The following is a 23076-nucleotide window of genomic DNA, read 5'->3' on the forward strand; positions in this document are numbered from 1 at the left end:
AGCCGCAACGGTGACAATAAAGTGTGCGGAACGACCCGGCCTGCGCTGCGCCGCGGGGGGGGCAGCGGGCGGGGGGACACCGGGCGGGGGCGCACCGGGCCGGAACCAGCGAGCGCTGGCGGACCGCGCGGCTAGAGCGTCGTCCCCGCCCCGCCACCGAGGCGAGGCGCCGCGGCCTAGAGCGGCCGGCGCGGCGCGGGGGCCGCCGGGAGCGCGGTCGGGGCGCGCCGTGTCCTCTGGGCCGCCATGCTGCCCGCCGCCCGCCTGGCGCTGCCGCTGCCGCCGCGCCTGCCGCTGCCGCCCGCCTGGCGCTGGGGCGCCGCCAGGCCGCTGGGCACGGGCCGCGCGCGGCGCTCCGAGGCGCTGGCCGGGGCGCCGCTGGACACGGCCGCCAAGGAGTACTCGCCCAAGGTGCGGCAGCTGGTGCGGGACATCGCGGGGCTCACGCTGCTCGAGGTGGCCGACCTCAACGCGCTGCTCAAGGTGGGTGCCGCGGGGCGGGGCGGACCGGCACGGCTCGGATCGGTTCCGGCCCGGTTCCGGCTCGGTTCCGGCCCGGCCGGGTCCGCGGCGCCGCCCTGCTGCCGGTGACGCCGCCGCTCTTCCCGCAGGAGACGCTGAAGATCTCGGACGTGGGGGTGATGCCCGTGGGGGCGGCGGCCGCCCTCGTGCCGCCGCCGGCAGCTCCACAGGTACGGGCCCGGTCCGGGGCCTGGGGTCCCGGGGCGGGAGGGGGGGCGGCGGGAGGCGGGCCCGGGGCCGGGCGCCCTCACCGAGCTGCGGCTGCTTCCAGGAGGAGGAGGCGGAGGAGATCCCGCGCAAGAAGGAGAAAATGCACTTCTCCGTGCGGCTGACGGAGCTGAAGCCCGCTGACAAGGTGAAGCTGATCAAGGAGGTGAAGAACTTCGTGCCCGGAGTGAACCTCGTGCAGGTGAGGAGGGCGCTGCCCACCCGCACCGCCCCTGCAGCCCCAGGCCCGCTCCCAGGCCCGGGCAGGTTCCAGAGCACATCGCAGGCCGCTGCTCCCGCTCCCCTGCTCAAAAGGGGCCCTGCATTTCTCCGTCTTTAGGGGAACGGTCTGCAGGGGGCTGTGCGCGCACCTCGGAGCAAAGAGGGCGCGACAGAGTGGGAATCTCTGGCATCTGTCTGTGTGGTGTTTCTCATAAGGGCCCGTTCCCTCAGAGCTCTGCTGCATGGTGAAGTGCTGAGCCCCTAGCAGAAGAGAGATGAGAAAGGGGAGTCGGAGCACAGAGCTCAAAGTTCTCTGCGCCAGTCTCATTTTCTCCAAATCTGAGAGCTGCTTCGAGCTTTTCTGCAGAACTTAAGAGTAGCTGGGACTCCTCACTGCAGCCGGATTTGGCCAGCCTTCCCCTAGTTTTTACTTGTTACTGTGGAAGCATCTAATGTGCTTTGATTCTGTACTGAATGATGCTTCCGTGTCTTGGGGATGATAGCAGCACTTTCTGTTTATCCAATTGCAAGAAAGCAATTGCTAAGCATTGTAAAAATCTAATGTGCAACCCAGAATATCAGGGTTTGCAGAACATCCTCCAAAACATTTTTAATGATATATTATAAAAGAAGTAACAGAAAATCTGGTCACATTGATGGTAGTTTCATAGGCTCACTGGGATCGTTAGCTGACTATCAGCTTGGTTAGTCTGACAGCTGTTTATTTATTATCCATCCCAAGCAAATATTAAAATGCCAAAGCCCTGTAACAGGTACAGCCAGTAGATAACTAAAAACCGTTTGAAGAACTAATGCTCAGTCAACGTGGCTTAGCATGGGAACCTGTAAAACAATCTGGTTACAGTTCTAACACAGCTACACGGCTAGTAGGTGCAGGTTATTGCTGGTAATCTCTGTCAAGTGTGATTTATCCAACGTGACATTTTGATTGAAGACGCAAAAACTACTGCAGAAGGCTAGTCCTGCCCTCGGAAGTTGTATTCAAAGCGTAGCTGAGGAATTGTTACTGTAAGCGAGGAATTGTCATCCAGATGAGGTGCTTTTACATGAGGTTTGAGGTGTTTTAAAATGATCTTTCCTTTGGGCTGTGAGATCGTTAATGGTTTGGAAGACAGCATTGCTAGTAAAGCCCTTGGACGTCGCGTGCTGCTGAGAGATTTTGATGTGACTCCAGCAAGTCAGTCCTGCAGAAATGACTGCTCAGTGTGACAGGCGTGCAGTCAGAGCGAGCTGGACCCACCTCTTTGCACCCCTGAAATCTTGTCCAAAGCCTCTCCAACACACACTTAGCTCACTCCTTTGCCTCTGGAATTCTCTTCTGCTCAGACTGGGGTTGAAGATGTCTGATGCAGATGTCCTGTCTCTGCCTGGTGGCTGTTACTGCAGGGGTCCAGCTAGGGCCCTGCTGTTCCTTCCTGGAGATGTGAAAAGCTGCTTTCCTTGGATTGAGGCTGCTTTAGAACAAAAGTTAAAGTGTTGGGGAGCGAGGCTCTTACATGAATAACCTCAGTTGTGTTGTGTGTCCTCGTTGCAGCAAGGCAGAACAGGCTCTCTTTTCCAGATACTGCCCTGGGCTCTTGTGAGTGCAGGCACACCCACGCTGCAGAGCTTTGCCTGCGCAGCTACGCCTTCTCATCCCTTGCAAAAAAAAAGGGTTTTCTGCCCCTGTCAACACGCACCCAACGTGAACTAAGCCAATGAAACCTCCTTTCTGTCAGCAGTGGTCAATCTGTTAGTTTCCAGAACTGCGGTTCTGCATTCCTGCGGTGCCATGCGGAGAGCTGACAGCGGTTCCTCACTGTGGACACCCCCCAGGTTTTGTTGCTGCTGCTTGGTGTGAGAGCAGCAGCACTCAGACTGCAGCAGGCGTTTTTCCTCCCATACCCCGTTGCCTTTTTTCACTGCAGTTTAAAAAAAAAACAACACACACACAAAAAATCAAAACAAAACAAAAAAAAAACAGTATTCTAGGGAGTCCCTTTAAATCAGGTACAGAAGTTTTCGGATTGTCTTAATTACTGCGGTACTTCATAGTAGTTTTGTCTGTAATGTTCTGAAAACATCAAATCATGCTGTCAAGCACAGTCTGTACCGTGACTCTTTTTCTACTCAGTACAGCAGATTCTCTGACTTCCCTAACACAGCTGTGTACAAAACTTGAGAGAGCCTCTCCTTCCTGCTGGCAGGAATATGTAAACCAAAACATTCTCACTGCAGAAGCCCGGGTCAGTAGCTGCGTTAGCGGATGACGGCGTGGTAGCTCTGTGTGCGTCCCTGGCACCTTCGCAGGCCAGGTCCGCACATTGGGAACACAGCACACGTCATGCACATGGCACACAGGAATTTGTGGGCAACTGCACGCTGAAAAAGGTTTTATATGGCTGTAGTCTTCCAGCAGGATGTGCTGCGTAGTTCAAGTAGAGGTCTGGGTTCCAGAGCATTAGGCGAGTTTCTCTGGTCCGCTTACGCAGAGGTCAGGCTCATGGCTTCAAATCTGTTAATCTGGTTAGCGAAAGCTCGGCCGCAAGTCTCATACTTTGCCCCTCTCCCAGGCAAAGAAGCTGGTGGAGTCCCTTCCGCAGGAGATCAAGGCTAACGCGTCCAAGGAGGAAGCGGAGAAGATCAAAGCAGCGCTGGAGGCAGCAGGAGGGACTGTGGTTCTGGAGTAGAGGGCCCCGTCTGATCGCGGAGGGACTAGCGTAACGGCAGCCTAGCCGCTGCTGCCTGCCCCGGGCACCGCTCACTGCCCGAGCCGGGTGTGGGACGTCACGCTCTCCGAGTGCGAGACGTCCTCTGGCCGCGTGGTGGGAATGCGCACCCAGCGGGGGTCGGCGCAAGGATGGTGTACGGTTTGGCGGGGCCGCTGTCTAGTTCCAGCATCACAACGAACTTTGCATTCATAAATGTCCGGTGGGAAAAAGCCTGGAGAAGCAGTGATCTGTGGGAGACCGGCCCGCCGCCGCTGCCCCCCGGGCCGCTGCCCCCCGGGCTCTGCGGGCGGTAGCGGGGCTGGCGCAGGGGGGGCTGCCCGCGTGTGCGTTGCTCCCTCAGCAGCACGCCGCGGTGCTTGGCTGCTCCGTGCTGCAGCAGCACCGTGCGCTGCCCCGCGCTGCGGCTGGAGCCTGCCTCCTCGCCCGTCCTCCTCCTCCTCGCCCGCGCTCCTCCTCTCGCCGCGCCCCCCGCGCTCCCGGCGCAGCGCCTGCGGCCGCGTGGGACCGGCGCGGTCGGGTCCCGGCGGAGCCGCGCCGAGCCCCGGCCAATTGCGAGCGGCGGCCCCGCGGCAGAGCCCGGCCCCGGGTAGCGGCCGGTCCCCGTTAGCGCCCCGCCGGCGGGCCCCGCGCGGCCGCAGCCGGCCCCCGCCCCCCCCCCCCCGCGCGGGGCCTGGCGCGGGCGGCGGCGGCGCCGGTGTGGGCGGGCGCGGGGCGGGGCGCGCAGAGCGGCGCCGATGGCGGAGCGGCGGGTGTCCCGGTGGTACTTCGGGGGGCTGGCGTCCTGCGGCGCCGCCTGCTGCACCCACCCGCTCGACCTGCTCAAGGTGGGCGCGGGGCGGGGGGCGCGGGGGGGCTACCGGGGGGGACCGGGAACGGCCGCCGGGAAGCTCGGGAACGGCCGCCCCCCGGCGGAACGGCTGCCGGGGGCGTCCGGAACGGCCGCCGGGGCCGCGGCTGCGGGGCCCCCTGGGCCCGGGGTCGCTGCGGGGGGGCGCGGGGCCGGGGCCCGCCGGGCTGCGCGACCTCCGGCCCCCCGGTGCCGGGCGCAGCCGGGACCCGGACCCGGACCCGGAGCCGGAGCCGGGCCGGGGCTGCCCGCTGCCGTGCCCCGCGCGGGGTCGGGGCGGGCGGCCCCCCCGGTGCCCCCGCAGGCCTGGCTCCGGGGCACCCGCAGGGGCTCGGGCCGGTTCCCCCGGCGTCTGCCCGCGGGGCTCCCCCTCGGCCGAGGCCGGGAGCAGCCCGGGCCGGTACCGGCTGCCCCAGGGCGTCCGCACCTGGGCGCTGAGCGGGGGCCGCCCTTGGACCAGGACACGGGGCCGGTGCCAGGTGCGGCGGAGACCTCTGAGCCTGGCGGGCAGGGGGCCAAGGGCACTTCTCCGTGCCTGCGGACCTTGGTCCCTCGGAGGCCCCACCCAGCCCGGCCAGGGGCCGCTCGCGCCCCTCTGGGGTCCTCGGAGCTGGCACCGTGCGGCCCCTGCCTGCCCTGCGGCGGTGACCGTGGGGCTCCTACCTGCCCACCGGGCCCCGCTGCCCCGGGCTGCCGCAGCTCTCACTCAGCTCCGTGAGACACCGCCAGCCCCACTCCCCGAGATCCCAAACCCGCTGGCCAGGCTCGAAGGCAGGGCCCCTTCCCTGCACGTGCAGGAGATGGAGGCCACGCTCCCACTGCCCCGCTGTGCGTCCCACGCCCCGGTGGCAGCAGGGTGTCTGTAATGGGAGCCAGGCCTGGTCCCCCGCCAGGGGCCCTGTGTTTGCTTTAGTTTTGTCTCCTGGGGCCTCTGACCCACATGCGATCTCTGCAGCACGGAGCTCGTGGGTGCGTTCAGGACGTGCTCCGGCAGAGGCCAGCGCAGCTCCTGCGCACCAGGGCTCTGCTGCAGCCAGCCCCGGGGCAGTCCCGCTCTCCGCCCGCCGCTGGGGGTGGGAAGTGCTGGGGCGCCCGGGCTGCAGCTGGCGGTGGCAGGGAGCAGCCCAGAGCAGCACCGCGGGGCCGTCTTCTGCCTGTGCCGCTCCTGAGGCTGGAAGGAGGAGGGAGCTATTTCTGGAGGCCTGCTGGCTTGCGTGGAGGGCAGCAGGAGGTCATGAGTTCAGCAGTCCTGTCTGGTTCCCTCCGACCAAACCTGCGCCGGTTGCTCACTTGCTCACGTGCTCCTGGGTCCTCCCCCTCGCTGGTGCAGTCCAGGGCTTTTCTTGGACGGCTGGGCACCACGACTTTGTCTTAGGACGTGTTCTTGAGGCCACCCAAGCTGGGCGGCCATGTGGGAGGGCCTGCCGGCAGGTGCCTCAGCACTCCGCCTTCTCCTGCGTCTCCATCCCTGTGCTTCTGGGCTGGGCCCGGAAAGGTTCCAAGCACTGCTTGGGCGTGGGGAGCCTGGAGCTAGTGCTCTTCGCAGGGAAGCTCCTGCGTGGGTGCTGAGGAGTTCCCCTGGCCAGCACCGAGAGCTGCCCTGAGAGCTGCCCTGCCTGCTGCGCCAGGCTGCCCAGGGGGGCTCCCACCCGTTTCTGCCCAGCCCGTGGGGGCCGGGCTCTGTTGGCGCGGGGCTGGTGCGCTGACACTGCCAGGCTCTCCCCCAGGTCCACCTGCAGACGCAGCAGGAGGTGAAGATGCGCATGATGGGGATGGCGCTGCGCGTGGTCCGCACCGACGGCTTCCTGGCGCTGTACAACGGGCTCAGCGCCTCGCTGTGCCGGCAGGTGAGTGCCGCCGTGCCCCGAGGCCGGCACGGCACAGCGCAGCGCTGCCCTCCCGGCCTCCCCAGAGCCCCTGGGCTGCCCTGAGTGCGGCGCCGGGGCAGGCAGGTGCCCAGCAGGGCGCAGCGGCTCGTTCTCTCCTGCAGATGACGTACTCCTTGACCCGCTTTGCCATCTATGAGACTGCGAGGGACCGCTTGGGCCAGGGCAGCCAGGGGCCTCCCCCCTTCTACCAAAAAGTGCTCCTGGGTGCGGTGGGAGGTGAGCGAGGAAGAGGGGCCCTCGGCCCTGGCTCCGTCCGGCCGGAGGAGCCCCGACCCCAGCTCTCCTTTGGCCGCAGGTTTCACCGGCGGCTTTGTGGGGACCCCGGCAGACATGGTGAACGTCAGGTCAGTTCTGCCGGCGTCCGGTGCTGCTGCTGAGGGACGTTTGCTGCCGGCTTGCAGCCGGGACGCTGGGCTGCTCCCCGTGTTCCCGGCTTCTCTCCTGCCCCAGCCCCCCCGTGGTCCCCGGCCTGGTCCCAGTGGAGATGTGTGTGTCTGGCAGGCCGAATGCTGCTCCTGCCCTTCAGCGGGACAGCCCCGCGCAGGGCCCGGCACAAGGGGGCCCCCGGAGGCGCAGGCCTGGGGCAGGTTTCTCGTCCCTTGGGACAGAGACGCCGCGGGACCTCCACTGGGCCTCCCCCAGCAGCCCTGGGCGGGGGCCTGCCCCCCCCGGTGTCACCCCCCCACAGCTCCCCGTGCTCTGCCTTGCAGGATGCAGAACGACGTCAAGCAGCCGGCCCACCTGCGGCGAAAGTGAGTGGGGTGCGGGCCCTGGGGTCCGGGGGGCTGTGCTGGGGGCCTGGCTGGGGGGGATGTGGGGGGGTCGCGGGGCGCAGCAGCCACGGGGAGGCAGCGCTGCACCAGCGGCGGTCGGGAGCTGCGGGGAGCCGGCGGGTGGGAGGCTTTGGGAGTCCCTGGCCCTGACACCTTCCCCTCTCACCCCTTGCAGCTATTCCCATGCCCTGGATGGCATGTACCGCGTCCTCCGGGAAGGTGAGGCCGTGCCAGCCGGGGGGGGGGCCCACCCGGGGCCTCCTCCGTAAGCAGGAGCGGCCCACGGGCACATCGCTCTGTGGGCGCTCGCTCAGCGTGGGGAGGGAGAGGGGACGGAGGGTGGCCACAGGGCCAGCGGGGCCGGTGAGCCGAGGCTGGGCAGGGCCAGCATCTCCCCGGCATCTGGCGCGGGCAGGGCGGGACGTGGCAGCCTGCCCGCGTGGAGGGGCCGCCTGCCGGGAGCTGCTGGTACAAAGCACAGAGCTGGAGCAGGTGGGGGGGGAACGAACGGCAGCAGGGAGGAGAAGGCGATGCTCTGAAGGAGGCTCCTTTCTTGGGGGTCCGGGGTATTTGCTGTTGCGACACAGCAGCACTGAACACACGAGAGGTTTAGGGGACAGATTGCGCGGGGAAGGAGGCTCCTTGGGGGGAAGCGAGCATGAGTAATGTCCCAGGACTGTGCTGATCGCTGTCTGTCCGCAGAGGGCTTGAAGAAACTGTTCTCAGGAGCTACGATGGCATCCAGTCGAGGGGCCCTAGTCACTGTTGGGCAGGTAGGGCAGCTCCACTGGGCAGCAGGTGCCTGGGGGAGGGATGGGGGCAGACCCTGGCATAGCAAGGAGGTGGCCGTGTCACTAACACACTATGTCTTTGCAGCTTTCCTGTTATGACCAAGCCAAGCAGCTGGTTCTCACGACTGGGTTGCTGTCAGACAACATCTTCACTCACTTTCTGGCCAGCTTCATTGCTGTGAGCAGGGCTGGGTGGAGGGGAGGCAGGGCTGGGACTGGGTTTGCCCGCAGCTGGGCTCAGGACCCCGGGCACGGCTGCCAGAGCTGCGTTTCAGGACTCTGATGGAGTTGGGCTCGGTGCTGAGGCTCCTGTGCAGCTCCCAACACGGACTTGGACCCAGGCTAGGCTGCTGGCCTGGCCCCCTCCCCATGGGCCATGCCAGCAGCCAGCGGCTGGGTCTCCTCTGCCAGCTGGAGCTGGTGACCCCCTGCCGCCTCTCCCCAGGGCGGATGCGCCACATTCCTGTGCCAGCCCCTGGACGTGCTCAAGACGCGCCTCATGAACTCCCAGGGCGAGTACCGGGTGAGTGCCCGTCCGGCCCCCCTGGCTGCTGGTCCCGTCCCCGCGGTGCGGCGGCCTCTGCTGCCGGGCACCTCGTCACCTCTCCTCTCGCTCCAGGGCGTCGCCCACTGTGCCATGGAGACTGCCAAGCTCGGGCCCCTCGCCTTCTACAAGGTACCTCCCCGGGGTGCGTGGGTCGGCCTGTGGGGAGGCTGGGAGCAGAGTTAGCGCTCAGAGTGGTTCTGGAGCCAGAGCTTCCCAGGGCTCTGCCACCTGCAGTCCGACTGCTTCCTGCGCCAGGCCCTGTCTCGGCCCTGGAGCACTGCGAGCCGTGGCCTCTCTTGGGTGTGCTGCCTGGGTCCGGGTTTTGCAGCAGCTCTGCTGTTGCTCTTGTTCGGGTCCCAAACAGGAACGCGGGTCCTGGCAGCAATGCTCCAGCATTTGTTGACCATTGCAGACACGGGTCAGTTCTTGGGCCCGATGTGCTGGGCCGGGTGCAATCACCCGTGTGCTCATCTCACTCCTGGGAGGGCCCCTGAAGTGGGGTTTCAAATCCGAGGTTTCTTCCAGCTGGGGCCAGTCAGGCATCTCCCCGTTACAGCCTGTCTGCTCATCTTCCCCAGGCAGCGTCCATTCCCCTTCTGAAACGGGGGCTGTGGGATCTGACCCTGGCTTCTACCGAGATTCTGCCTACGTAGTGGTGATGCCAGCACTGATGTGTTTGGGGGCAGAGGGGCTCATGCATGCTGCTGAGATCTGCGTGCACAGCGATGGCTGCGGTGCCTCCCTTGCTGCTCCGGCAGCCTCTTGCCTGCCACCAAGGCCCCGGCTGCTTGGGGCTCGTGCTGCATGCCCAGCCAGCCTCTCCCCCATGCTTGCAAGTTCGTGCTGCTCCCCATGGGTTGGGCTGCTGGGCACCCTTGGTCCCGACAGGGAAGCCCGAGGCCAGGCACGTGCTGACTCTTCTCTCACTGTCCTGTTCCAGGGCTTCGTTCCCGCTGCCATTCGGCTCGTTCCTCACACCGTCCTCACCTTTGTCTTCCTGGAACAGCTGCGCAAATACTTTGGGATCAAAGTGGTCACCTGAGGGAGGGCTGGACCCTGCCTCGCCCTGGGGGTGAGCGTGCAGGTCACCACCGATAACCCAGAACCCTTCCCCGCTGTCCGGGGCCGGGGCTGTTCCCACTCCTCTCATCCCCACTCCCGTGCCTTGCCAGGGCCTGTGGCCAGCCAGTCCCAGGCTCCCCTTCCTTCACTCCCCCCGTTCTCAGCATCTCCGTTACCTCTGGGATGTCCTTAGGCCTCATCCCCTCTGCACTCTGATTTTTTTTTTTTCTTCTTCATCTTCCCACTGGCCACCAGGTCTGCCCCTGCCTCCCCGCAGAGCTGGCTGGAGAGGCGGGCTCAGCAAGGGGCTCTCCGCTCTGCCCCCACAACCTCCCTGGGCCAGGACGGCCTTGTCCCGGGGCGGATGGGGAGCAGCCCTGTGCCTCTGCCTGGCCGCAGTCTGAAGGGGCAGGGGCTGGTGGGGCCCCTTCTGCTTGTGGCAACCCAGCAGCCAGGGCCTGTGCAGGGCCGCAGTGCCAGGGCTCATTGCTCCCAGCCTCTCCTGCAAGCAGCAAGGGGGGGGAACGCAGGTTTAGCATGAGGCACCGTCCCCTCTTTGGTGCCTCTGGCCCACCACGCTCCTCTGCTGGCCCCGCGCAGGCTGAACTCTGCCTCCTCTCACTGCTGCTCCGCTTCCCGAGTCCCCGCACCCCCTGCTTCCGCTCAGCCAAAACTCGCCAGCGCCCGACGGCCGCTGCGCTCTTCAGGGATTGTGCCTTATACCAATGACGACAGAACGGGCGCGGGGGGCGCGGGGGGCACGGGGCAGCCGCTCGGCCGTGCTGCCCTGCTGGGGCCCTGCCGGTGACCGCACCGCTGCCAGCCCCTGCCACAGCCGGGGCCGGGCCCTGCATGCCCGTGGATCCCGTGGCCTCGGGACAGCATCCGGCATCCATCCAGCGCCTCCGCAGCCTCGCCAGCCCCGCTGCCCCTCACACTGCGGCCGGGGCAGACCCCAGCCCCGCGTGCCTCCCGCGCACCCCCCCTGCCTGACGGCCGCCTCGCCCCTGCACGGGGGGCTGCGGGCACCAGCCCTCTGCCACGTGCAGCCCTGCGCAGGGTGGCTCTGAGGGATCAAAGAACTGGAATATCTGTGACCTTAATGTATGATAAATAAACAGCGGAACAAACACGGGGACCGGCATCCTGCTCTCGTGGGGGGGGTGGGGGTGCTGCGTCCGCTCCTGCAGCAGGAGGGCTCGGGCTTGGGGTGGTGGGAGCGCAACGCTCGTGCCCCCGCTGCGCCGAGCGGGGTCTCACCGGCTCCGTGCCCCCAGCCCCGCGCAGGGGGAGCCGCGGGCTGGGCCCCGGCCGTGCCGTGCCCGGTCTCAGCTGAGCGGGGGGTTCCCGGGCAGAGCCGTGCCGGGGGCAGCTGCCAGCCCCTGCCCCTGCCCCTGCCCTGCCCCTGCCCCTCCCCTGCCCCTGCCCCTGCCCCTGCCCCTCCCCTGCCCCCGCCCGCTGGCTGCCCCTGCCCCAGCCCCGGCTGCCACTAATTGGGCCCAGCGGGCGGCGCGGAGCCAGCCCGGGACGGCGGCGAAGTGAAAGCTCGTCACCTTAACGAAGCCTAACGATGCCGGCTGGCGCCGCCGCTTTGTCCCCGTGCCTGGCCCCGCGCGAGAGCCGCGGGCAGGTGGGCGAGGGGCGAGCCGGGCCCCCGCTCCTCCCGGCGCCGCTTCCAGGGGCCGCGGGGCCGCCCCGAGCCCCCCCGCCAAGAGGCCGGCGGCGGGCGGGAGGGGGATTTGCCCCGCGGGGCCCTGCCCCGGGCTGCGGGACCCCCCCGCTGCCCTCCCGCCCCCCGGTGCTCTCTCGCCCCCCGGTGCCCCCCCGCCGCCGGCCGGGCCGCGTGCGCCAGGCGGGGCCGCGGGGCCCGGGGGCGCCTCCCGTCGGTGCTCGGCCCCGCTCCGCGCACCGCAAAGCGGGAGGGAGGCCGGGGGCTGCCGGGGGCTGCCGCCGCTCCCGGCCCGGCCTCCGCCCCGGGCTCAGCCCCCGGAGGGGCGCCCGGTGCCCCCGCCCGCCCCGGTCCTCTCCCCCCACAGCCCCCCGGGCCCGGGGGGCGCGAGGCGGCCCCGGGTCCCCGCACCCCGCGCGGGTCGCAGCGGGCGGCCGAAGGCAAACGCGCGGTGAGCCCCGGCCCCGGCCCCGGCCCCGGCGGTGCGGGGGGGCGGCGCTGCGGGACGTGGTTACCGGACCGGGCTCCAGCGGGACAGCGCGAGGCAAACACGGACCCGTCACCGCCAGCAGCGGCCGGAACGAGAGGGTGGCGGCAGCTCCCGGCCGCCCGGCGGAGGCTCGCCCGGGCACGAGGGGGGCAGCCCCGCTCCCGCGGGCAGGAGCTGCCAGCTGCGGGCACCGGAGCCGGGAGGTGTCGGGGCCTCGCCTCCTGCCAGAGCTGGGACGGGGACACCGGGCGGTGCCGAGGGACCCGCTGGGGACCGCGGGAGGGCCGGGGGGACCGGCGGGCCCGGCCACCGCGGCTGGGGCCGGGGAAGCATCCACGGGGCACCTCCCGGCGGGAGCTGTACCGGCGGAGGCGCGGGCGGCCCCATCCTCCCCCCCCCCCCCCCGGGGCCGGTGCGCGCCCAGCTGCTCCCGCCCGGCCCCGCCGCTCCACCGGGCGGTCCCGGGGTGCTCGGCACCGGGGCGGAGCGGAGCGGAGGAGCCGGCACCGGAGACCGACGGCAGCGGCAAGCGCGGGCGCTCGCAGCTCCCGGGCGCTCTCACCGGTGCTGGAGGAGCCCCGCGGCAGCGCCGAGCGCCCGGTCGGGGGCCACCGGTCCGGGGGCACGGGGCCGCCCCCCACCCCCCCTCCCCGTGCCAGCGGGAGGAGCGGGGCGGCGGGAAGCGGCTCCTCGCCCGCGGTCCCTCCCCCCGCTCCGGTCCCTCCCCCCCGAGCCGCCACCGCCGCCGCAGCCGCGGCTCCGGCAAAAGTTTTCGCCGGAGCGGCCGAGCGCACCGGTCCCGGTCCCGGCCCCGGTCCCGGCCCCGGCCCCCGCCAGCACCGAGATGCGCACGGGATCCGCCGCCAGCGCAGCCCCGACAGGTACGGGGGGGCGGGGGGAGGGAGGCGAGCGCCCATCCCCGCGGTCTCGGGGCGCCCGGACAGCACCGGCGGACACCGCGCGCCCCGCCGCGAGGCTCTGGACCCGGGCCGGGGCCGCTCGGCTCCGGGGCCGCTGCTCGAGCCCCGGCGCTCCGCAGCCGCAGCTCCCCGAGCCGCCCGGTGCCGGCGGCCGGCCCCGGCGGGGCTGAGCCCCTGGGCGAGGGGTGTCCGGTCCCGGGGGCGTCCCGCGGGGCCGGGCCCGCTCCGGAGCCTCCGACCCCCTGGGAAGGGCTCAGCCGCTGGGCACCCGGCGCTGGCGCGGCCTCCGTGCGCCCCGGGCGAGCGGCACCCGCCGGGCTCGGGCGCAGCGGGAGCATCTCCCCGAGCAGCCCTGGGCAGCGCGGTGCCCGCCGTTCTCCCCGCGGAGGGCACGGCAGAGCGCGGCTTTCTCGGCGGCACCGAAGCCGGGGACGCTTCGCCCCCTTCGCAGCACTCCCCAGGCTCCCCGGGTGCCGCAGGGGCCCGCTGCGAGTGCCCTTTGTGACTCTGTCCCGAGCTCTGCTGTGTCAACACTGTGTTGGTAAATGGCTTTGTTTAACCAGGACATGTCGGGTATGTGACCTTGCAGGCCTTGCGGTTGCATGCGCATCTCCAAAGCAGCAGCAGGGCTCACCTCTGCCCGGCGCTGTGCTTCCCAGCCCGCCTGCTCCCTGGGGTGACAAGGGAGAGCAGGGCACGCCGGTGCCGGGCTGGCTCAGGCACAGAGGGCAGAGGACGGGCGGCTGCGGCTGCCCAGCCAGCACTGGCCAAGCCCTGTGTCCTCCAAGCGCCTTGCTGCACACCCTGTAACGCGTCTGCCTTACCCCACGCAGCACTCGGCTGCACGCATTGTGGGTGTTCTGACCCATGACGAGTTCAGCTGTTGCCCCTGTGATTTCCTCGGCTTTATCTGTGCATCCGCGGGAGAATTCAGGGCCTGCAGTACCCCTCCTCGTTATGTTAGTGCCGCCCCAGCTGCGCGCTCCTGTCCCTCCCACCAATCCTCACTCCTTTCCACACACTGTGATGCAGATTTTTTTGTTCTGTTGCCTGGAGAGGGGAAGAGAAAAAAGGCTGAGCGGAGAAGAGGCAAAATATGGATTAAAAATAGTTAATGAAAAAATGTGACCGCAAGCCCTGAGCAGCAGTGCAGTGTTGAGACCAGCTGCGGAGCACAGCTCTGCTCCGTGCACCTCTCTGTGCCAGGCAGAGGCAGAGGCAGGGGCTGGGAAGCCGGCGGCAGGAGGGGTGGGACTGCCCATGTCCCCCTGTGCTCCTCCAGTGTATCCTGCCCGGTCCTGCGTCCCCCACAGGCAGGGCCACAGGGTCTTGCAGGGGCCGTGTGCCGGGGTTTGTCTGTCCCGGTCCAGGGAGCCTGGGGAGCTTGGCCAGGAGCAGCAGGCACCGGCTGCTGTCCGGCAGGAGCGCTGCCTGCAGCCCCGCACCACCACCGCAACGGGCGCTGCCTCGGGATGGGGGGGACCCTCCTGGGACAGGGATGCTGCAGGGTGCTGTGTGTCACTCCCCACCGAGACACCCAGACCCCCAGCGCTGGGATGGCTGCGGTGCTCATCCGTGCCGTGAGCTGGGCTGGGGAGGCGGGTGCCGAGCTCCCAGTGCAGGCACACACACACGCCTGTCTGCACTGACCTTTTCCTAGGCTTTTCCCAGTCCTGTGCTTCCCCTGTGACACGTTAACCACACGTGTCACCCGCTGTGTTTCTCGCGCTGTCCTCCTGTGCTGCATGGGCTTTTCACATCCCAGCTCACGCGGTGTGATGAACAAGACAAACCCATTTCCCCGAGCTAGAGCCGAACTGCTGCAAGGCGCAGCAGCCCCTCTCCCAGAGCCTGCCGGGCAGCGGGTTTATCTGACCCCTTCCCGGCTGCACCTGCAGACCACTCCTCTCTTGTGCTGGGAGATGCCCTTCCCCTTCTCCTTCAGTACCAGGGCAGTGCTGGAGGTGATGCAAACCGCGTTCATCCCAAAAGCACAGGGGCTAAAACCATTTGCTTTCATCCTGTGTTTCTGTTGACGAAAATGCTGTCAGGGCTGGTTTAGGTTTTCTTGGTCCAAAGTGACACAGACCCCAACGCTGTTGGTGCCTCATGACGTTGGCTCTCTCCGTGTGCCGCCGCTCGGTGTTCCCACAGCCATGCAGCTCTGTGTAAACGAGCTGTGGTCCTGTAGTGTGAGAGGTGCTCCGGGCAGCTCAGCTGTTCCTCCACCACTGAACTTCCGTGTGCTCGTTTAGAGGGGAGGTGGGGGCTGGAGCAGTTGTGGGTTGCAGGTGGGGAGCAGGAGGTGTCCCAGAGCTCGGGGCAGGGGCACAGACAGGGGCAGCACAGGGTGCGGGACAGCCCCCCGCACCTCCCCACCGCAGCCATCCCTGGCCACCACTCGTCCCGCTCACTGCGGTCCTGGGAAGCAAGAGGAGCAGTCGGCAGGGCCGGGCTCGCTCTGGCATTGCATCAGCCCTGGCCTTCCAGCGTCCCCTCCCCTGCCAAGTGCCGAAGCCCCTGCTGTGCTGGCTTGTAGCTTGGAGCTCAAAGCCAAGCCAGCCGTGGAAAGCGCTGCATTAGTGCACTGGGGGCTAATCCCTGCGCCTGGAGGGCAGCAGCCCCCACCGCCGCCTCCTGAGCTCTCAGAAAGCCGTGCTCCCACCCCAGCCCCTGGGACCGGGGGGGCGAGAGCCGTGTGGAGGGACCGGGCTTCTGCCGGCTGCGCCAACCTCCCCGGCGCTTGTGTGGGGCTGCGGCTGTGCCAGAGTGCTGCCAGGTCACGTTGCAGATGCCCATGAGTGTCCCCATGGAGGCTTCACCAAGCCATTGATCCATGTAGCAACGAGCCGCAGCGATCCCAGATGTGGGGCTCGTTCCCTCGTCCATGTGATGGCAGCCCCGGGGGGGGCGAGGGGGTGGGCAGGGTGGCGTCAGGCCAGCGGCAGGGGCTGCTCACCCGCAGGCTGGGGGACAAAATCTCCAGGTGTGCAGCCTCCTCCGGAGCCAGATCCCTCGTCCCTCCTCTAAGAGTCGCAGGCACAAAACCTCCCCACTGCTGTGCTGAGTGTTTGCAGCCCGGCCTCCGCGGGGGTCAGCAGCCGCAGGGCCGTGTCACAGGGACACGCTGCATTGCCCAACGCCAACATGGGGCAAAAGTCCCCCGCGCAGCCTGTCCCGGAGCGCTGCAGCCCCCGGCTGATGCACCCACCAGGAACAGACAGGGCACGGGGGCCTCACAGCCCCGGTGGCTGCGGCGCATCCAGCAGGAACAACCGTGCCGAGCACCGTGGGCACCAGAGCCGGCTCCCGGGAGGTGCTTGGTGCCAGAGCCACAGCGGACCCTGCTGTGCTGGCCCTGGGGGGCCATCGCCCCTCCTGAATCACTCCCTATCCCTGCAGAGCCAGGACAACCAACCCTTGGTTCCTTTGGCATGCCTGTATGCCTGCTAGAAGCCGCAGAGTGGGGCGACCAAACGGTGGGGTGCCCCCGCTCCGCGGGCCAGAGGGGAGCGGGGTCAGCGCGGCTCCACGGGCAGCTGGGGCAAAGGGCCTGGGCAGGGCCCCGCTGCAGGGCCAGGGTGCGGTGGGGGCCCCGTGCCGGAGGAGCGTGACCGGCCCCGAGCGCCAGAACCCCTCACCCAGTGCAGTCTGCCCAGCTTGGCCGCAGCAGGGCCCCGGGGCCTGGGGACCGGCTGCCAGCCAGGGAGGGGAGTCTAGGGCAGAGGCCTCCCCACCACCAAATCCCACTGCAGGCAGCTAAAAATAGAGACACCTCTGCCCCAGAGCTGCCTGCCCAGCCCGGAGAGGGACTGCACTGGCAGCACGTCGCTGCTGGCCCGCGGTGCCCCGGCAGAGCTCTGCCTCCCGGTGCGGGGATGCTCGGGGCCGGGCCGGGCACCTGGAGGTTCCCACGGGGCCACGCCGCGGCTGGCAGCAGGATGGGGCAGGTGGGGATGCTGTGTGGGGCCGCTGGAGTGGCAGGGACGCGGATGCTGGGGCAGGCAGGTGGCCGGCGGGCACCCACCGGAGCAGGTCCCCGCCGCCAGAGCCCACCCAGCGAGGTCCGTCTGTCCCCGGCGGCCGCGCTGTCTGTCCTGGGCTGCCTAAATAAGGCAGCGAGCCGGCAGGTCCAGCTCCCCACGCCGCATCTGGAGCGCCATGGGCTGATTAATGAGCTTCTCAGGCAGCCGCTTGCGACATGGCAAGTGGGTCTGCACGGAGGAAGCACGACTTTCCCAGGGATAAAAATAGGCACGAGCAGCACGGCGAGCCCTGGGAGCGGCGGCTGGCCGGGGAGCGCGGCGCTCCTGCCGCTGCTGGGGGAGGCCGGGGCTCGGCGGTGCCGCAGCACTGCCCCCACCTCAGCTGCCCTCATCCCCCATGGCCACGCCGTGGGGCTGCCCACAGAATGGCCCCTTGTTGGAGGAGCCGAAATCCCACTCAGGAGTCCCATAACCGGCTTAGGGTGGATGGAGAGAATTACGGCTCCTCGTGCACCGCGCTTTGTGTGTGAGCTCCCAGGCACGGTGTCAGATGAGGCACCGTGTTGCTCACCCAGGCTGGGAGCAACGCAGCCAGCAGCAGAGCTGGTCTGGGGCCACGGCAGCCCCGTGAGCCGGGGATCCCTGCGGGTTAATGGTTAACCACCCCAGGGCTGGCAGCGTCCCTGCCGGAGCGGGCTCCGCCACTTCCATGGCCACCTCAAAACCCCGTGGGTGCTCAGGCCAGGGGACCCATGGGGCGAGGGACGGGGTGCCCCAGCCATGGGCTGAGCTGGCTCTGGGCACCGTGGCCATCCCAGGGCTGTCCCGGGGGCCTGGGCACCTCCACAGGCAGCCAAACACTTGGTGTAGATCCAAAATCAGTGATGCTGAGAGCCACAGCATCACGGAGTAGAGGGGAAGGGGGGCAGCTCAGGTGAGGGGCGTTCCTGGCTGCCTCTTGAGATCCTGGGCTCTCAGGGGTCAGCACCATCGCACAGCTGAGCACCAACACCAGTATGGGGGGCCCTGGCCCATGTCTGTGAGTGGGTGTGTGTCAGGGAGGCTGTGCCCCCCGGCTGTGGCCTTGGGGAGGCTGAACACACGCACCCCATGCCGGGGGTGTGGGAGGGAGGGGATGTCACATCCTGCGTGTGGCTATGCTCCTCTTGCTCAAGGCTGGTGAAAACGCCAGCCCGAGGCACGCTGGCTGCTTGGTTTGTGCTAGGAAGGCAGAGAGGTGGCTTGGCCACTGTCACAAAGACATCCTGGGTAGGAAATGGCAGGTGCTCAAGGGCTGCAGTCTGATGGGAAAGTGCACAAACAGGCAGGTGAAAGTTAGAGGCGGGTGGGCTGGCAGAGGACGGGGCCACGAGTGTGGCAGTGTGACCGGGGGCTGGCTCCCTGCACCCTGCAGCGCATCCCCGGGTTGTGCCCTGGGGCAGGTCCCACCACACGTCCCCGTGACCCATCCTCTCCTTCAGGGTCACCCAGGCACCAGGGCCCTCACCCCCAGGGCAGAGGAGCCCCTGAGGGCCAGTAGGAAGCCAGGCCCCCCGCTCCCTATGCAGCTTGTGGCCCAGCGAAGGGATGTCCCAGCCACGACTCCTCGCCCTCCTGCTGCTGCTGCTCTGCTGCCAGGTAAGGACGGGGACCCCCCAAGCAGCCCCTCACCACGCCGTGCTGTGCAGCAGCCACTGCCCAGCCCTGCTGCCCACATGGCACGGCATGGCACGGCACGGCACATCAGCCCGTGCCTGCCCACAGCCGTCTTTGAACCCTGGGGCCAGCGGCCGCCTGCCCCTGCCCAGCCCCGGTGACCTCTCTGCTGTCCCCAGGGCCCCTCCGCCCAGATCACAGATTCCCTCTTTGAGAACTGGAAGGCCTACAAAGAGGAATGCCACCGCAACATGAGCCGGATGCCCGCGCCCACAGGTGAGAGCGGGTGCCCCACACGCTGCCCCGGTTGGGATCGGGACCCCAAGAGGGTGGGCACAGGGGGGCAGTGGGGGACCCTCTGTGGGTCGGGCCGGAAAGCCCCACCACGTCCCACCCCTCCGCAGAGCTGGTGTGTAACCGAACCTTTGACAAGTTCTCCTGCTGGCCCGACGCGCTGCCCAACACCACCATCAACGTCTCCTGCCCCTGGTTCCTGCCCTGGTACCAGAAAGGTAAGGGCAGGGCGTGGGGCAGGGCCAGGCGTGTGGGGCAGGGTGCGCACACCTCTGCGTGGTGCTCGCGTGCTGTGCGCACACGGCTCCCGGCCACCTCCCCCGGGCTGGCGCGCTGAGCCCGGCCGCGGCTGGGGGGCCCGCAGCAGCCCCGCGTCCCTCCTCTCCGCACAGTGAAGCACAGGTACGTCTTCAAGACTTGCGGGCCAGATGGGGAGTGGGTGACGGGCCCCAAGGGGCAGTCCCTGCGGGATGCCACGCAGTGCCAGATCGACGCCGAGGACCTGGAGGCGCAGGTGGGCAGGGCTGGCAGGGGGCTCCAAGCACCCCCCGCCCCGTGCTCTACAGCCCCGCACCCTGCCCTCACCCGCTCTTCTCTCCAGGAAAAATTCGCCAAGACCTACGGCAGCTTCAAGGTGATGTACACGGTAGGCTACTCGGTGTCGCTGTGCGCGCTGCTGCTCGCCCTGGCCGTGCTGCTGGGCTTCAGGTAGGGGCACGGGCAGGGGGCGGGCAGGGACCGCGTGGGGCACGAGCACTGACGGCGAGCCGCTGCCTCCCCAGCAAGCTGCACTGCATGAGGAACTACATCCACATGAACCTCTTCGCCTCCTTCATCCTGAAGGGCGTCTCCGTGCTGGTCATCGACGCCCTGCTCAAGACGCACTACAGCGACAAGATCGATGACTACAACGTGCGCATCTGGCTGAGCGACGAGGTGAGCGGGGGGCCGGGGGGGCGCAGGGGCGCGGGCGGTCGGCAGCCCCTGACCCCTGCCCGCAGGCTGCCGCAGGCTGCCGGGCGGCCACGGTCTTCATGCAGTACGGCACCGTGGCCAACTACTGCTGGCTGCTTGTGGAGGGCATCTACCTGCACAACCTCCTGGTGGTGGCCGTCTTCTCCGAGCGGAGCTACTTCACCCTCTACCTGTGCATCGGCTGGGGTGAGTGCGGGCAGGCGCAGCCTGCGGCGGGCTGGTGCCCCGTCCTCATCCCCGACCCTGTGCCGTGCCTCACCTGCCCCTCCCTGCCTCCCCCCCAGGGGCACCCATGCTATTTCTCATCCCTTGGGTCGTTGTGAAGTTCCTCTATGAAAACATCCAGTGAGTACAGCCTGTGCATGGCGCCACAAGGGGCATGTGGGGGTGCGGGTGTGCGTGGGACACGCCACGGGGGCACAGCCCCGGGGAGGCTCTGCGCTGCCATCCACGTGCAGGGAGCACGGTGCTGGGCTGCAGCGCTGGCTCGGCTGCGTCTGCCGACACCGCGCTGGGCTCCAGCAGCCACCCTGGCCAGGGGCTGCCCAGCAGTCCCCCTCCCTCTTCTCCACAGGTGCTGGAGCACCAACAACAACATGGGCTTCTGGTGGATCCTTCGCTTCCCTGTGTTCCTGGCCATCCTGGTGAGTCCCCGGCCCGCAGCTCTGCCTCCGCTCATCCCTTCGCCTCCACAGCTGCCCTGGGCAGGGGACAATGCTGGCTGCCCTGTCCCTGCCGCCACCCTGCTGGCCCCTCATGGGCTCACTCTGCTCTGCTGCAGATCAACTTCTTCATCTTCATCCGCATCATCCAGATCCTCGTCTCCAAGCTCCGTGCGCACCAGATGCGCTACACCGACTACAAGTTCAGGTGGGCGCTGGGTGCAGCCCCGGCCCCACACGCTGTCTGTGCACGGTGCACGTGCTGGTGCGTGTGTGCGTGTGCTCGTGCACAGCCCCCGACCACGGCGCTGACGCTGGCCCCTCCAAGCAGGCTGGCCAAGTCCACGCTGACGCTGATCCCGCTGTTGGGCATCCACGAGGTTGTCTTCGCCTTTGTCACGGACGAGCACGCCCAGGGCACCCTGCGCTATGTCAAGCTCTTCTTCGACCTCTTCCTGAGCTCCTTCCAGGTGAGCCCAGCTCTGCCGGGACCGGCTTTGGGGACCCTCCACGCTGGGAGGGACCGGACCAGGGCCAGGGCTGGGGACCGCCTGCTCACCTCTCACGCCTCTCTTGCCTCTGCCCAGGGAATGCTGGTGGCCATTCTCTACTGCTTCATCAACAAGGAGGTGAGCAGCTGGGCGGGGAGCAGGCAGCGAGGGGCATGGGGGGCCGTGGGCACAGGGCCAGGCTGATGGTGGCCGCCCCCAGGTGCAGTCGGAGCTGCTGAAGAGGTGGCAGCGCTGGAAGCTGGGGAAGGACCTGGCGGAGGAGTACAAGCACACCTACAGCCACGCGCCCAGCGCCCGCAACGGCACCGGCAGCGCCTGCGAGAAGCACCAGCTGGTGAGCGGCTGTGCCAACGGGCTGGGGCGCAGCCCGGCCACCTCGCGCCCTGGCACCCACTACCTCGAGAGGAGCGGCCACGGCACCGCTGAGCACCTCGCCCTGGGGGACCGGCACCACTGCTATGAGTTCCCTGAGACCACGGCCGAGAGCCACTTCTGAGCCTGTGGATGGACTGGGAGGGCTGCACCGGCCCTTCTGCGGCAGACTGAGCCCACTGCGGTGGCCACTGCCTGCCTCCCCGTCCGGCTGACCCCCGGGTGCTGCACGGGGCCCTGCCTGCCCGGCGAGGACGCTGCGACAAGCCGGGGTCGCGCAGGACAGTGGAAGCACCTGGGGCAGGCGAGCGGGGCCTGGACCTCTGTGGGAGGGGGCCAGGGGCTGAGGGGAGACCTGTGGGGCTGGGGGATCTGGGGGGGGTGGGGGGTGGGGGAGTTCATCCTGTGGTGCTGCTCTTGTGCGCCTGCGAGACCCTTTGCGCAATGGTGTAATTTATCTGTCGTAATTGTGTAAATAGGTGTGGGCCCGTGCCGGGCTGCAGGGCCAGCTCTGAGTGAGCCTCTCTGTCGGGAAGGCGGTGGGGGGACCGGGGACACTGCGGCCCCAGACCGTGCCCCTGAGCACCCACAGGTGATGGGCACGGCCCTGAGAGCGGCACAGGGCCCATCGCAGCGGGGAGCTGGGCTGCAGCAGGAGCCGCCACGCTGCCTGCCCTCCAGCCCCACGCAGGTGAGCGAGGCAGAGCTGAGGGGGCTGTGGGCTGCAGCCCCCCCTCACCGGCACATGTTCTCCTCTGGCTGCTAATCAGCTCTGTCCTCACACCGCCAGGAGCCCTTAATTAAATCATTTGGATCTGCCCCCCGGGCACCCGCGCTCTCCTGGGAGACGGCACAAGCCAGCGGTGGCCGCTGCCGGCGCTGAGCACCACGAGCAGTGCGGTGGGGCACGGGGCCGTGGGGCACGGGGCCGTGGGGCGCCCCACACCCAGGGCCCGGCAGTGCCGTCCGCACGGCCCCGTGGGTCAGGCCGGAGGCAGCCACCGTGTGGAGGAGCGCGGGGGGCCGGCACCCTAAGAGGCTTGTGCCTCGCACATGAGCGCTAAGCCCGGATGCCGCGGCTTTAGGAACCACAAGCGCTTTGTGCGGGGATTAGCCGCAGTCACGGCCCCACGCCGGGGGTGCACCCAGCCCAACGGGTGGCGCTGGGCCGGACAGCCGGCTTCAGGTGCCTCCATGCCCCCGCGAGCCCCGGGCACGCTGCAGGACCCACGCACACCCAGCACATGGGTCGTGCCGAGCGGGACAAGCTCAGTGCCATGCCTCAGCAGCCAGCCTCAGCCCCACGCAGCCCAAAGACCCCCGCCAGCCAAGCACCCCCCATGCGGCCCTGGCCCCAGCCCTGCCTGAACCTGCCGGGAGTGAGCCCCAGGCACGGCGTGGGCAGGGGCATCCGCGGTGCTGGCGCACCTTGGGGAGGGCCTGCCCACGGCATGGGCCCCGGCTGCGTGGCGCTTGGCTCCCGGCAGCAGCGGCGTGCCGGGCACGCAGTAATTTTCCTCTGTTTACTTCACAACTTGCCGGCTGCCCCAGCTGAGCCGTGCTCTGCTTGCCCGCCGTGTGGGCAGTCCAGCGCCAAGTGGGGGCCGTGGGGCCTGAGCTGCGATGCTGGGGGCGGCCGGGGCTGCGGGACCACGACGCGGGGGCAGCAGCGCCCATGGGGGAGCGGTGCCATGGGGCGGCATGGGGAAGGCAGCAGGAGGGCAGGGATGGGGCTGAGGATAGGGATGGGAGTGAGGATGGGGATGAACCCTACCCAGGGCTGTGGTCCCGCACCAGCCAGGGCAGCCCCTATGCAGACACTAGCTGCTTGCCCCCTTGGCTGCGGCCGCCACCGCGGCCTCCTGACTCGGTAACAAGCCTAATTGAAGCAAATTGCTGGAGCACGAGGCGGTTTCTGGGAAGGTAAATATGGTCATCACGCGGCGCC

At 68.2% G+C, this 23076-nt stretch overlaps 3 protein-coding genes across 5 annotated transcripts; all 3 read left to right on the forward strand.

Annotated features, from left to right (window-relative positions):
• Nucleotides 1–150: 150 nt before the first annotated feature.
• MRPL12 (mitochondrial ribosomal protein L12) lies at nucleotides 151–3892 on the forward strand. The gene is made up of 4 exons (XM_048050342.2): nucleotides 151–483; nucleotides 612–692; nucleotides 794–931; nucleotides 3525–3892. The coding sequence occupies exons 1-4, from the start codon at nucleotides 247–249 to the stop codon at nucleotides 3639–3641; spliced, it is 573 nt and encodes a 190-aa protein (XP_047906299.2). The 5' UTR covers nucleotides 151–246; the 3' UTR covers nucleotides 3642–3892.
• A 458-nt stretch (nucleotides 3893–4350) lies between these two features.
• On the forward strand, nucleotides 4351–10727 carry SLC25A10 (solute carrier family 25 member 10). Of its 2 annotated transcripts, XM_066980369.1 has the most exons (12): nucleotides 4351–4507; nucleotides 6258–6377; nucleotides 6521–6635; nucleotides 6715–6763; nucleotides 7130–7171; nucleotides 7368–7411; nucleotides 7895–7965; nucleotides 8069–8161; nucleotides 8429–8506; nucleotides 8603–8659; nucleotides 9109–9185; nucleotides 9471–9611. In XM_066980369.1, exons 1-11 carry the CDS (start codon nucleotides 4418–4420, stop codon nucleotides 9181–9183), a joined length of 834 nt encoding a protein of 277 aa, XP_066836470.1. In that variant the 5' UTR covers nucleotides 4351–4417; the 3' UTR covers nucleotides 9184–9185; nucleotides 9471–9611. The 2 variants fall into 2 exon arrangements, with proteins under 2 accessions (XP_066836470.1, XP_066836468.1); XM_066980367.1 differs by lacking the exon at nucleotides 9109–9185 and having other exon boundaries at nucleotides 9471–10727.
• A 1766-nt stretch (nucleotides 10728–12493) lies between these two features.
• On the forward strand, nucleotides 12494–21954 carry GCGR (glucagon receptor). Of its 2 annotated transcripts, XM_066980366.1 has the most exons (14): nucleotides 12494–12632; nucleotides 18139–18295; nucleotides 18493–18589; nucleotides 18718–18825; nucleotides 19000–19121; nucleotides 19209–19315; nucleotides 19390–19543; nucleotides 19609–19768; nucleotides 19867–19927; nucleotides 20157–20226; nucleotides 20364–20452; nucleotides 20576–20714; nucleotides 20832–20873; nucleotides 20956–21954. In XM_066980366.1, the coding sequence occupies exons 2-14, from the start codon at nucleotides 18245–18247 to the stop codon at nucleotides 21250–21252; spliced, it is 1497 nt and encodes a 498-aa protein (XP_066836467.1). In that variant the 5' UTR covers nucleotides 12494–12632; nucleotides 18139–18244; the 3' UTR covers nucleotides 21253–21954. The 2 variants fall into 2 exon arrangements, with proteins under 2 accessions (XP_066836467.1, XP_047906238.2); XM_048050281.2 differs by lacking the exon at nucleotides 12494–12632 and having other exon boundaries at nucleotides 18230–18295; nucleotides 20364–20714.
• Nucleotides 21955–23076: the final 1122 nt, after the last annotated feature.

The sequence above is a fragment of the Anser cygnoides genome, chromosome 19 (assembly GCF_040182565.1).
Source record: "Anser cygnoides isolate HZ-2024a breed goose chromosome 19, Taihu_goose_T2T_genome, whole genome shotgun sequence".
Classification (NCBI taxonomy): Eukaryota; Metazoa; Chordata; class Aves; order Anseriformes; family Anatidae; genus Anser; species Anser cygnoides.